Genomic DNA, 13804 nt, shown 5'->3' with positions numbered 1-13804 from the left:
CACTGATTACCGATCACCGTAACAGAAATAATGAAAAGGTTTGAAATATTGCAAGAATTACCATATGTGACACAAAGCGTATGCTGCTGGATAAAACGGCACCAAGAGACTTCCTCCGGCGGATTTGCCAAAAACCTTCCATTTGTAAAAAGGCTGTATCTACTGGTGGCAGCAAAGCAAAGTGCAATAACGAAGTATGCCTGTAGTGATGGCACATAGTATCCTTCTGAAGTTTTAAAAGGTGAATAGTTTTGTTTTGTTTTCCCGAGACGGAGTCTTGCTCTGTTACCCAGGCTGGAGTGCAGTGGTGTGATCTCAGCTCACTGCAACCTCCAACTCCCGGGTTCAAGTGATTCTCCCGACTCAGCCTCCCTAGTAGCTGGGATTACAGGTGTGCCACCACACTCCGCTAGTTTTTGTATTTTTAGCAGAGACGGGGTTTCACCACGTTGGCCAGGCTGCTCTCGAACTCCTGACCTTACGATCCGCCTGCCTCAGTCTCCCAAAGTGCTGGGATTACAGGCGTGAGCCACCGCACCCGGCCTAACACACAGCTCACTGAAGTTTCCAACACACAGCACACTGAAACACAACGTCTATGACTTTGCTAGTTCTACCACTATAAAAATCCATTTTGCCAAATCGAAAGCAAGCTCTAGGGCCCAGGAACGGATAAAAATTAAACATAAGGAGTATTTCCTTGCCTGCTCTAACATCCTGAACCAAACAGATTCCCCTCCTTGCACAGTCTTCGCCCCTTAACAGAGGGTAGCTAGTATCACTCATACTCGCTGAAAAACTGGAAAGGAGGTAGGGTCGAAGTTAAGCCCATTTCAGTGGCCGTGCATGCGCCCCACCTGGTCTCCCCAGCGAGATTTGGGAAAGCAACGAGAAGCTTTCATGATCCTCTCGCGAGAGGGAAGCCTTCGCGCCACGTCAGAGGCTAGAGATCTTGGCGCCGAGCGACAGGTGCCGGAACAAACAGGCGGTGAGAAATCGCGGACGCGGAACCATTTGGTGGGCAGGACTTCCGGCGGAAAAGCGGGCTAGGCTGTCTCGGAAACGCCGAGCTGGGTTCCTCTCGGGTTTTCAAGTACGGCTCCTCGGCTGTTGTTTAGACTCTTGTGAAGATGGCTTGCGCTGCCGCGCGGTCCCCGGCGGACCAGGACAGGTGGGTTCTGGGGAGGTGGGTCCTCAGAAAGGAAGGGGCTTGCTGTGGTGCCGCGAGTGTTACGCCGCCCTTCTCCGCTCCGCGGCCTCTAGAATGGCCTAGCTGATCCAGCTCGCCCTGGACGGGCTCCGCGGGTCTCCTTGGCGGCTGATTTTTCTGAGAATCCTGCAGCAGCCACCAGGCTCTTCGCAGGGCTCCTGAAATTCCGACTGTAGGTAGCCTAGTGTTTACCTGTACGCGAGACAAGGATTTTGGGTGCTACGTGGACATAATATTAAGTAACATAATCTCAGTGTGAGAAATGTGTTCTTTTTAATTATTGTTGCGTTCAGAAAGGCTCATTTGTGAAATTTTGAAGTTTTTAATACCTCGGACACTTTTTATATAAGAGGGCGGACCCATTCTCAGGAACTTTTAACAGGCTGCTGTGTCGAATGTAACATTTATCCAGGTTGTTTTGTTTCTATTCGTGTGGTTTTTTTCCTTCCAAGGTAGTAGATAAAATTTATTTTTAATTAAGTTAAGTAAAAGGGAGGTAATTTAAAGAAAAAACATTAAGCAAATAATAGCACAGGTGTACCAGCAATAATGATGACGTCGCCTACCACGGACCGAAAGAATGTATTTTTGAAAATACTTGTTATCCGTTGAGTGTAGTTGTCCAGGTTCTTGACGTTTTGAATAAGAAATTGAACAAAACACACAAGGCAGCGAAAGCAGATTTATTTTAAACAAAAGTACACTCCACAGGGTGGAAGCAGGCTCCAGCAAGCCACCCAAGAGCTGTTGGTTACGGAATTTTCTGGGATTTAAATACTCTGTAGAGGTTTCCTATTGACCAGTGCCAGTCTGATTGGTCGAGGGAGGGGGATCACTCAGAATGAGGAGTAAGCCTGCAGCCAGTCTGATTGGTTGCTGGAGGGGACCTTTCTAAGGTAGTTTGATTTTTCAGCAGCCACGCAGAAAAAGGAGGGTTTGAAAAGGGAGTAGCCATCTGATAGCTACTCAGCATGAATTGGCCTTTGGTTTCCTGGCACCCGACCCTCTTCTCCTGCCTCTTAACTGCTCTAGTGATACCACTTATGCTATTGTCTATGGCAGGTTTATTTGTATCTATCCTGCTTATTTAAATAATAAGAAGACCATCGCAGAGGGAAGGCGAATCCCCATAAGTAAGGTAAGCAGATGGCTGGCTCCTTGGTCCTCGAGGGAATAGGGGGTGTCATCCTGGTCGGGCCACGTCATCTTGTTACAGCCACAGGGGGTTCTCTTCACTGCATTTATTTCGGCCTTGAGGAGAACGACAGCCAAGAATTGGGGTGCGTTCCTTAGTGTTGGTGAAACCAGAAAGGCATTAATTCATAGCTGAAGGGATTTTTTTTTTAATGGCTCTTAATGAGCCTGTGTTTGTAAAGAAGTGGGGGCAGAGTCTGTAGAGTTTACATGTTTTTTTAAAACGAAGTTATGACATTGTTCCCCTTGATACAGGAAATCACAATTATGACATTGTACGATATATTAACAATGTTCAGAATGTAGTTGAGATTTTTTTAAGTATGTGAAGACTTGCAAAAAGTTCCGCCCTGTTGAGTTTTATTAAAGTGTAATTTGTATTTTGTAATATGACAGATTTAAGGCACCTAGGTTTGATGCAGTGAATTCTCACGTGATGAGTACATCTGGGTGGTAACAAGCACTCAAAAAAGAAAACATAAGCATCCAGGAAGGTTGCGTTATGTTCCCTCCCAGTCACTGTCGCCTCCGCATATGCTCAGAAATACCAGGATGACCACTGTCATGACTTTGACGCCATAGGTTACTTTTGCTTATTTTTTACTTTTCTGTAAACGGAATTTCACAGTATGTACTTTTGTATCTTTTTTTTCACTGAACTTTAAGCTTACGAGATTTATCTACATATTAGAATGTAGTTGAATTTTCATTGCTCTGTAACAGAGTTTGTCAATAGCAGCACCATTGCCAATTTGAGCTAGATAATTGTTGTTGGGGGTTGTTATGTGCATTTTAAGATGTTCAGCAGTATCCCTGGCCTCTACCCACTATCCTCCTCCAACCCCCATTCCCTAATTGTGACTATCAAAAATGTCTCCAAGCATTGCTAGATGTCTTTTGCGTGTGTATGGGGTAGGGAGCCTGAGGACAGAATTTCCCTACTCAAAACTACTTCCCCGTCTCCTCTATAGTATTGCATTGTGTGAATATACCAGAGTCTTTTCTACCTTCTTTTTTGTTTTTTTAAGAGACAGGGTCTGGCTGTGTCACCCAGGCTGAAGTGCGGCGGTGTAGTCTCAGTGCACTGCAGGCTCCACGTCCCGGACTCAAGCCATCCTCCAACCTCAGCCTTCCGAGTAGCTGGGACTACAGGCACATGCCACCACGTCCGGCTATTTTTGTATTTTTTTGCAGCAATGGAATTTCTCCATGTTGCCCAGGCTGGTCTCAAACTCCTGAACTGAAGTGATCTGCCTACCTTGGCCTCCCAAAGTGCTGGGATTACAGTTGTGAGCCACCACACCTGGCCCTTTCTACTCTGGATGGAAAATTGGATTATTTCTATTAATAGTTTGAGGCTATTATAAATAGTTGTCTTTTAGTGAACTTATTTTGTAGAACGCATCTGGGAATGGAATTGCAGGGCCATAAACAATGCATATATTCAGCTTTAGTAGATACTAGCAGTTTTCTAAAGTGTTTGTATGTGTAATTGTTTAAGCAGTCAGTAATCATTGAGCACCTACTATATTCAGAGTACCATGCTAGGTGCTGGGGAATACACTGGTTAACAAAACAAAGCCCGTGCCCTCAGAAGTTTATGTTCTGTTGGAGGGGAGATGGGCACACACGTATGCATTAGTGTTATTCCTAGGAATTTTTAAAATTACAGTGGAAGCATCTGTACTTAATGAAAAAGGAAACCTAGGGTTTTGGTACTTGTTTGATTATAGTATTTGAAATTATTTACCCAACATTATGGCAGTGTCCACTTAAAGCAAATATATTTAGTGTTTATGTTTTTAACTGTTCAGGCTGTTGAAAATCCTACAGCTACAGAGATTCAAGATGTATGTTCAGCAGTTGGACTTAACGTATTTCTTGAGGTATGACGTGGTTCTTCACTATTTTCCATACTCATCTAATTGATGTAATAACTTTCTTAAGCCTTGTTTTTCTTTTGTTTCGTTTATGTTAGAAAAATAAAATGTACTCTAGAGAATGGAATCGTGATGTCCAATACAGAGGCAGAGTCCGGGTCCAGCTCAAACAGGAAGATGGCAGCCTCTGCCTTGTGCAGTTCCCATCACGTAAGCTTTTTAAATGAATCAGTGGGGCTCAGGGATAGGTTTCTCCTATGCAACACAGAAAAGGTTCTAAAACTGAAAGGTGAAAGTCACAGTTTGCATTCTGAAGATTAATTTAAAGACAGGACTACTGCTCATGGAGAGAAGCAGTAGTTCTAATTTCTTTGAGGTGAACGACCTCTTTGAAAATGTAATGAGACCCACTAAACATTTTTCCAAAAAATTGTTGTGTGAACATTTTATAAACCTCTGGAAGTCTGTCATTGCTCCCAGGTTAAGAATATAAAATTATTAAGTTGTTGAACGTTGATTGCCATTTCAGATCCTAGAGGTCCTTGAGGTCTGTTAATATCTAATTATTCTATCATTAATAAATCTAAAAAGCAATATTGACTGAAAAAAGCAAGAGATATGCATAATATGGTACCACTTAGGTAAATTTAAATACAAAATATTACTATTTATTGATAGATGCATATGTATTGTTGCTTATTGGTATTTTTTTGAAATGCTCTGTAAGGAAACACTCTTAAGACAGTAGTCACCTAATGGTGAGCAGGATAGAGAGTAGAAACACGGATTGATGGTCATAGAAGATTGTTGCGTCATCTCTAGTGTTTTATTTCATGAAAAACAGTAATCAAACACATCAATATAACAGAATGTTAGTTCTGAGTATTAGGAAGATAAGTTTTTGTTTACATGTTTATTTTTCTGAATTTTCATCTCTGAGAATTTTAATTTTTTAAAACAGAGCTATTAAATTTTTCTTTAATTTTAATAATCCCCTCAGTTTAGTTGAACTCTCCCATTAAATTTACTTGAAAAGAGTGAAACTGTCAGACAAACTGACAACTTGTTTGATTTTTTTGTTTGTTTTTTTGTTTGTTTTTGAGACAGTCTCGCTCTGGCTGGAGTGCAGTGGTATGATCTTGGCTTACTGGAACCCCCGACTCCCTGGTTCAAGTGATTCTCCTGCCTCAGCCTCCCGAGTAGCTGGGACTACAGGCATGTGCCACCACACCCAGCTAACTTTTGTATTTTGGGTAGAGACGGGGTTTCACCATGTTGGCCAGGATGATCTCGATATCTTGACCTTGTGATCTGCCCACCTTGGCCTCCCGGAGTGCTGGGATTACAGGCATGAGCCACTGCACCCGGCCTGATTTTTTAAAAATAGAGAGACAAGAGTCTCACTATGTTGCCCAGTCTAATTTCAAACTCCTGGCCTCAAGCAATCTTCCCATCTTGAGGAGATCCCAAAATGCTGAGATTACAGGCATTAGCCACCATGCCCAGCCAGCATGTTTGAACTTTTATTTTTAAAGACAAGGGCTCACTCTGTCATACAGGTTGAGTGCAGTGGCACGATTATGGCACACTGCAGTCTTTTTCTTTTTTTTTTTTGAGACAGAGTTTCGCTCTTGTTGCCCAGGCTACAGTGCAATGGTGTGATCTTGGCTCACCGCAACCTCTGCCTCCCAGGTTCAAGTGATTCTTCGGCCTCAGCCTCCCAAGTAGCTGGGATTACAGGCATGAGCCACCATACCCGGCTAATTTTTTATTTTTAGTAGAGATGGAGTTTCTCTATCTTGGTCAAGCTGGTCTCGAACTCCTGACCTCAGGTGATCTGCCCACCTCGGCCTCCCAAAGTGTTGGCATGAGCCACCACGCCCAGCTAACACACTGCAGTCTTGACCTCTTGGGCTCAAGCAACCCTCGCACCTCAGCCTCCCAGGTAGCTGAGAATACAGACGCATGATTTTTTATTTTTTCTAGAGATGGGGTTTTGCTATGTTTCCTAAGCCAGTCTCAAACTCGTGGACACAAGTGATCCTCCTGCCTCAGCCTCCCAAAGAGCCGAGATGACAGACATAATACACTGGGCTCAGCCTAAAATAGATTTTTTTAATATACTAAAACTCATCAGGATTGGTAGGTATTGCTAGATGCTTCAGGTTGTGACTAAGGAGTGATAGTATATTCTGATACGTTTTTTCTCCTCCTTAACATTTTCCTATATTATATCTCAAAAAAACAAAAACAAACAAAAACTTGTAATTAACTAGTAGATAAAATAGGGGTAGAAATTGTGGTGAGAACATGTCACTTCCTATTTCCAGTAAGACCCAAGTAAAATAGTGAAAAGAAAGCAGAGCTGAGGAGCTTAGTCTGTTTTGGGTGAAGGCAGCTGGTTGTCGGTATGCAGAGCAGGAATGCATGTAAGTGTAGATCATCTGATCTTACCCGTCGGATCTCTTGTGACTTGATGATACTGTTTTTTGTTGTAAGTCTGAGAAAACCCTGTGTTTCAGCGTCTTAAGAGACAATGATATTCTGACTCTGTTTCCTACCTGAGGTGTATTTGGATACTCCTTAGATCTTCAGGCTAATTGCTAGGACCAAAACCAAAATTTTTTTTTCATACTTATGTTTGCCTTTTGATTTGATTCATTTAAATATTTTCAGCATTATTCTCACTCTCAGTACATTTCCCCCAGCTTGAGCTAGTCAGTGTCTTCAGTCATTTGATTTTTCATTTTTTTAAAAAAAATATTTTCCATTTTCTTGATGTGATAGTTTCTTACACTTTGTGATATTCAAGTTGATGACCTTTTATGTCTTATTTCTCAGATTATACACTAAGCCTAACTTCTGGTTCCTAGGTAAGTCAGTAATGTTGTATGCAGCAGAAATGATACCTAAACTAAAAACAAGGACACAAAAAGCAGGAGGTGCTGACCAAAGTCTTCAACAAGGAGAGGGAAGTAAAAAAGGGAAAGGAAAGAAAAAGAAGTAACCTAGTATCAGCATCAAGTATGTGGTACTACTGTAAGAGACATGAATGGAGACTTCTGATTTATATCAGAGGGAAACAGAAGCTTTTTGTTTGCATCATTTAACTGAACTGTGAACGCTTGTGCCTCGCATCTTTATCATCGGAGTTGACAGTGACAAATTTACATCAGAAGTTTGCATCTCGCTTTTATGCCATATAAAAGAATTTTTTTGTCTTTCAATGCAGTTTTTTTGGAAGAAAGAATATTTTTAAATGGACAAAGGACTGTACAATAAGTTACTTGAAATGAGTTACTTGTTTCAGATAAATTTCAATTCGATTTAAAATAAACATTTTGTCCACCTTTTAAGTTAATGAAATAAAATTTGAAACTGACTTTTGCAACTTTTGCTTATGAATGAATGCTAGGAGAGGAGAGGTAATTAAGAATAAAATATGTAGTGAAAGTTTCCATAGTGTGAGTCTAAAACTAGAAGAAAGTGGTAGGTCCTCTTGTGGGTGGGGAACAGGGGAGTCTGTAAAAAGCCAGTCTGTAGATCATATTTTAATCTGTTACTGTAATCAAATCGTTCAATTCTTGTTTTGACATGGAAAGTCCTGGATTTTAAGCTTTAAATTTGCTTATTTTGTAGGTTTAAGAACATGATTTTCATGGGAGTTCTAAAATTAACTGTACTTCAGCACCTTGAGGTACACTTTCCTTCAAGAAACTAAATTGGATTGGTGCTTCTGAATTTATTTCAGAGCAGTTTCTGAAAGTAGTGATTTTGAGCTATCCTGATTGCTGTTCTTTCTGAGGCCTGGTTTGGCTCTTGAATTCTGCAAGCTACCTCTTATTTTCAGTAAATTCCATTTTCTTTAAGTTTTTTTTTTTTTTTTTTTTTTTTTGAGACAGAGTTTCACTCTTGTTGCCCAGGCTGGAGTGCAGTGGCGCAATCTCAGCTGACGACAACCTCCGCATCCCAGGTTCAGGTTCAAGTGATTCTTCTGCCTCAGCCTCCCTAGTAGCTGGGATTACAGGCATGTGCCACCACGCCCAGCTACTTTTGTATTTTTCGTAGAGAAGGGGTTTCTCTGTGTTGGTCAGGCTGGTCTTGAACTCCTGACCTCAGTTGATCTGCCTGCCTCGGCCTCCAAAGTGCTGGGATTACAGGCATGAGCCAGCTGGCCTGTTGACCTTTTTTTTTTTTTAATTCTTAACAATTTCTGTTTTATAGTGAACATAATAGTATAAGAGTTTACATATTTGACTTACAAATAAATCCTGGGGAGAGGGGAGTATGTATGAAACATAATTCAGAGCAGCCTTCTTTGAGAAAGTGGGTGCGTTTGGCTGTGCAACACAAGGGAATGTGTTTGCTGTGTAACAAAACAATGAGGGACTTAAGCAGGAGATTTTTGTCTCATATGTTAAATCCAAGTGAGGTTGCTGTGGTTGTTGGTTTAGCTCTCAGTGATGCCTTTTTTGTATTTTTCCGCTCTACTGTTCATGACATATTTTTAACACCTTTATGATTGTTGTTCCTGCTTGTAAAAGGGCTAGTATTTACGTGAGTGCAAGGCAGGAAGTAAAGGTAACTGTGCCAGCCACTTTTGGCAAGTAGTTCTCCCACCTCAGCCTCCCAAGTAGCTGAGACCATAGGCATGAGATTTCTCAGAATTCCTCCCAGCAGGCTTTCACTTAGTTTCGCTGTTGAGAACTGTGACACGTCCATCTCTAGCTGCAAAGGAGGCTGAGAAAGTGAACACAGCAGTCCTCCTTATCCTTGGGGGATGCATTCTAAGACTCTGAGTGGATCCCTGAAACAGCAGATAGTACTGAACCATATATATACTATGTTTTTGCCTATTCATATATACCTGATATGGTTACCTGCGGCCCCACCCAAAATCTCATCTTGAATTATAATCCCCAAATCCCTATGTGTTAAGGGTGGGACTAGGTGGAGATACTTGGATCATGGGGGCAATTTCCCCTGTGCTGTTCTTGAGATAATGAGTCTTATAAGATCTGTTGGTTTTGTAAGTGCCTGGCATTTCCCCTGCTTGCAGTCACTCCATCTTGCCGCCCTGTGAAGGTGTCTGCTTCTCCTTTGCCTTCTGCCATGTTTGTAAGTTTCCTGAGGCTTCCCCAGCAGTGCGGAACCGTGAGTCAATTAAACCTGTTTCCTTTAAAAATTGCCCAGTTTTGGATATTTCTTCATAGCAGCGTGAGAATGGGTTAATACATACCTGTGATAAAGTTTATAAATTGGACACAGTAACAGATTAACAATAAAATTAGAACAATTATAACAATATACTATAATAAAAGGTATGTGGAAATTGTCAGTCTCTCTCAAAATACTGTGCTGTACTCACCTGTTTTGGGACCAAGGTAACTGAAACAACAGAAGTGAAACCACAGATGAGGGGTGACTACATAGCTTTTTCAGTCCTGACAGCCAAGGCAGCTAAGGAAGAAAGTAGTTGAGAACACATACTAGGCCAGGTACAGTGGCTCACACCTGTAATCCTGGCACCTTGGGAGGCTGAGGCAGGAGGATCACTGGAGTCCAGGAATTTGAGACCAACCTGGGCACCATAGTGAGACTCTGTCTTTACAAAAAATAAAAGAATTAGCTGGGCATGGTGGTACTTGTCTATAGTCTTAGCTACTTGGGAGGCTGAGGTGGGAGGATTGTTTGAGCTCTGGAGGTGAGGCTGCAGTGAGCTGTGATCATGCTATTCCACTCACCTCAGCAGAGCTGGACCCTATCTCAAAAAAAAGAAAGTATACTGTGGTAGCCAACTTAAAAGGTTTGTCACAGAAAGATGGTTGAAATCTGGAAGTGGTTTAGTTTGGGGGCAATAAGGATTGTCAGTGCTATATTTTGAATGTCCCCTCCAAAATGCATGTTGAAATTTAATTGCCATTGTGATGTTATTGAGAGGTGGAACCTTTGGGAGGTGATTGGGCCATGGGGGCTCTGCCCTCAGGAATGGATTAATGTTACTATCTCAGGAGTGGGTTTGTTATAAAATGGAGTTCAGCCAAATTTTTCTTTTGCTCTCCTGAGCACACCCTCTTTGTCCTCTCACCTTCCACCATGGGATCACGCAGCATCAAAGACCCTTGCCATATACTGTGCCATGCTCTTGGATTTCCCAGCTCCTAATCATGAGCCAAATACACATTGCCCAGGCTGGTGTGCAGTGGTGTGATCTCAGCTCACTGCAATCTTTGCCACCCAATTTCAAGCATCACCACCATGCCTGGCTAATTTTGTATTTTTAGTAGAGACAGGGTTTCACCATGTTTGCCAGGCTGGTGTCGAACTCCTGACTGCACATGATCTGCTCGCCTTGGCCTCCCAAAGTGCTGAGATTACAGGCATGAGCCACACCACACCTGGCCTCTGAAAAAATTTTTTTTAATTACAAACTTTTATACTCAGGAGGCTGAGGTGGGAGGATCACTTGAGGCTGGGAGGTTGAGACTGCACTGAGCTGTGATTGTGCCACTGCACTTTAGCCTGGGTGAGAAAAAGAGACCTGATTCAAAAAAAATTTTTTTTGTCTGTTTTAAAAAGATTACAGTTTTCACTTAACAACTGGCAAAAAAAAAAAAAAGTTCACTGATTGCACCAATTGCAGTAATGTGAAGAAACGGCAATATATTGTTACAGCAATAATTCTGAAATCTTAGTGTTTTATGTTGCTGTAACAGAACACCACAGACTGGGTAACTTAAAAAATGAATAGAAATTCGCCAGGCGTGGTGTATCACGAGGTCAGTAGGTCAAGACCAGCCTGGCCAACATGGTGAAACCCCATTTTTACTAAAAACTACATAAATTAGCCGGATGCAGTGGCAGGCACCTGTAATCCCAACTACTCAGGAGGCTGAGGCAGGAGAATCACTTGAACCCTGGGAAATGGAGGTTGCAGTGAGCTGAAATCGTGCCACTGCACGATTTCACCCAGGCTGTTCTCATACTCCTGGGCTGAAGCAAGCCTCTCAAGTGGCTGGGACTAGAGGTGCATGCCACCACACCTAGCTGAAAAAGGGAATCTTAATGTAGATGTTGAAGTGCTTTTTGTATTTATGAACTGTGTTCACATCCTGTACTCACTTAAGGAATCTGTTATCAAAATTATATATAATTTTAAAAAGCCAGCTAGTTTTAATAGTGTGTTTCTGTTTTAGGCATTAACTTCCATCTGTAGAAGAAGAGGATTTAGTTTTCTTTCTCTACCATATGCTTGCATAGTTCCTGTCTTCCTGTCTTCCCAGTCTACCGTCTACCGATATATTTCATAATTTAACCACTATTCAGAGTTTCCATTATTATACATTCTGTTCACAGCTCAGTCATGTAGTACACTTGCTACTAAAAGTGTGGTTTAAGGACCAGCAGTACTGGCCTCTGGTGAAAGATTGTGAAAAATGCAGTATCTCTGGCCCCAGCCCAGAATTCAGATGTGTTCAATGAGATCCCCAAATGATTCTTTCTTTCTTTCTTTTTTTTTGAGGTGGAGTTTCACACTATCACCCAGGTTGGAGTGCAGTGGCCCAGTCTCAGTTCACCACAACCTCTGCCTCCTGGGTTCAAGCGATTCTCCTGCCTCAGCCTCCCGAGTAGCTGGGATAACAGGTATGCACCACCATGCCTGGCTAATTTTTGTATTTTTAGTAGAGACAGGGTTTCTCCATGTTGGTTAGGCAGGTCTCAAGCTCCCAACCTCAGGTGATCCGCCTGCTTTGGTCTCCCAAAGTGCTGAGATTACAGGTGTGGGCCACCGTGCCCGGCCTTCTTTTTAACTTCTTTAAGCTCTTGTAATTTGCATGTTTCCTTTTTCTTGCATTCTATTCTCAGTTCATGGATGTAATTTATTTCTCAGAAGGTGAGATTTATAGTCTTCTTGTTTCCAAGTTCCTTTTCTTTCCTTCTATTTTTATTTTGATCCCTATCATGTTAAGTAGCTTTGTTTTGGTTGCTGGTGTTTAAGATAGAAGGACCAAAAGGCTGATTATAAGTTGAGATCTGCCCCGGGTGCTGTGGCTCACACCTGTAATCTCAGCACTTTGGGAGACTGAGGCAAGAAGACCACTTGAGCCCAGGACTTCAAGACCAGCCTGGGCAACATAGGAAGGCTCCCTCTCTACAAAAAAAATAAAAAATTAGATGGGCCTGGTGGCACATACCTGTAGTTCTAGCTACTCTGGAAGCTGAGGCGGGAGAATCGCTTGAGCCCAGGAGATTGAGGCTGCAGAGAGTTGTGATCATGCCACTGCACTCCAGCCTGGATGACAGAGTGAGTCCCTGTCTCAAAAAAACAGAAAAACCACAAAAGTTCAGAGTGGCTGGATATGGTGGCTCGTGCTTGTAATCCCAGCACTTTGGGAGGCCAAGGCAGGTAGATCTCTTGAGCCCAGGAGTTTGAGACCAGCCTGGCCAACAAAGGAAGAGTCTTGCCCTCATTACTAGTCTCTACCAGTGGTTCTCAACCCTGGCTCCATACTAGGATCACCTACAGAGTTGTTAAAGCATACTGGCACCTGGTTACCATAGTAGACTAATTAAATCAGCACTTTGTTAGAGGAGGCAGAGATCATTTTTGAAAAGGTCCTCAGATGATTCCAATGTTCAGCCAGGTCTGGAAACCTCTGTGTATTAAGATATAAAGATAGCATTTACCTAACCCAGTGGTTTTATCTCAAAGTGCAGTTCCTGGACCCACATTGCCTGGGCTGTTTAAAAATGCAAAACTTTCAGCCCCACCCCCGACTTCCTGAATGAGAATCTTAGAGGACAGTAATCTGTTTTAACAACACTCCTCTCCATCCCCATCCTCCATCAGTTCTGATGCACACCAATTTTTTTTTTTTTTTGAAATGGAGTTTCGTTCTTGCTTCCCAGGCTAGGGTGCAAATGGTGTGATCTTGGCTCACTGCAACCTCTGTCTCCCGGGTTCAAGCCATTCTCCTGCCTCAGCCTCCCAAGTAGCTGGGATTACAGGAATGCACCACCACACCCAGCTAATTTTTTGTATTTAGTAGAGACAGGGTTTCACCATGTTGGCCAGGCTGGTCTCGAACTCCTGACTTCAGTTGAGCCACCCACCTTGGCCTCCCAAAGTGCTAGGATTACAGGCGTGAGCCACCGCGCCTGGCCCACACCAAAGTTTTTGGGAAGCATCGATCTAACCAAGGAAACTCCTAAGTGTGTATGTTGTAAGATTTTGAGAGTTAGTGTTCTAGCAGTGAGCCAGGAAAACTTTTAATGTCATTCTCAAATATGTTTACTTTCCAGCCATGCTATATAGAACTGTAATATTTGATGGGTAAAGATCTGAATTGTACATGTGTTATTCTAAACACCATAATTCTAGACATGCAGACATCAAAAAGCAGATGTTGGAGACCCTGTGGACCAACGCACACCTTCAGAAGTAGGTTTTGTTTTTTTGTTTTTTTGTTTTTTGAGACAGGGTCTAGCCCTGTCACCCAGGCTGGAATGCACTGGCACC

The 13804-nt window shown here is 42.5% G+C and overlaps 1 protein-coding gene across 2 annotated transcripts in view; it reads left to right on the top strand.

Moving 5' to 3' along the window:
* The first annotated feature begins 1065 nt into the window (after positions 1–1065).
* SRP19 (signal recognition particle 19) overlaps positions 1066–13804 on the top strand; it is a 38865-nt gene continuing 26126 nt past the window's right edge. Inside the window, exons 1-5 of one of the 2 annotated variants that reach the window (XM_073010764.1) lie at positions 1066–1171; positions 2273–2348; positions 4219–4290; positions 4383–4494; positions 11807–11928. In XM_073010764.1, coding sequence (XP_072866865.1) covers positions 4253–4290; positions 4383–4494; positions 11807–11928 — 272 coding nt within the window. In that variant the 5' untranslated portion in view covers positions 1066–1171; positions 2273–2348; positions 4219–4252. Of the gene's footprint in view, positions 1172–2272; positions 2349–4218; positions 4291–4382; positions 4495–11806; positions 13727–13804 lie in introns of those variants that run through there. The other variant, XM_073010765.1, reaches the window with a different exon arrangement.

This window comes from Chlorocebus sabaeus, chromosome 23, assembly GCF_047675955.1.
Source record: "Chlorocebus sabaeus isolate Y175 chromosome 23, mChlSab1.0.hap1, whole genome shotgun sequence".
Lineage (NCBI taxonomy): Eukaryota > Metazoa > Chordata > Mammalia > Primates > Cercopithecidae > Chlorocebus > Chlorocebus sabaeus.
The sequence above is the reverse complement of the archived record's forward strand: the minus strand, read 5'-3'. Positions and strand labels throughout refer to the sequence as shown.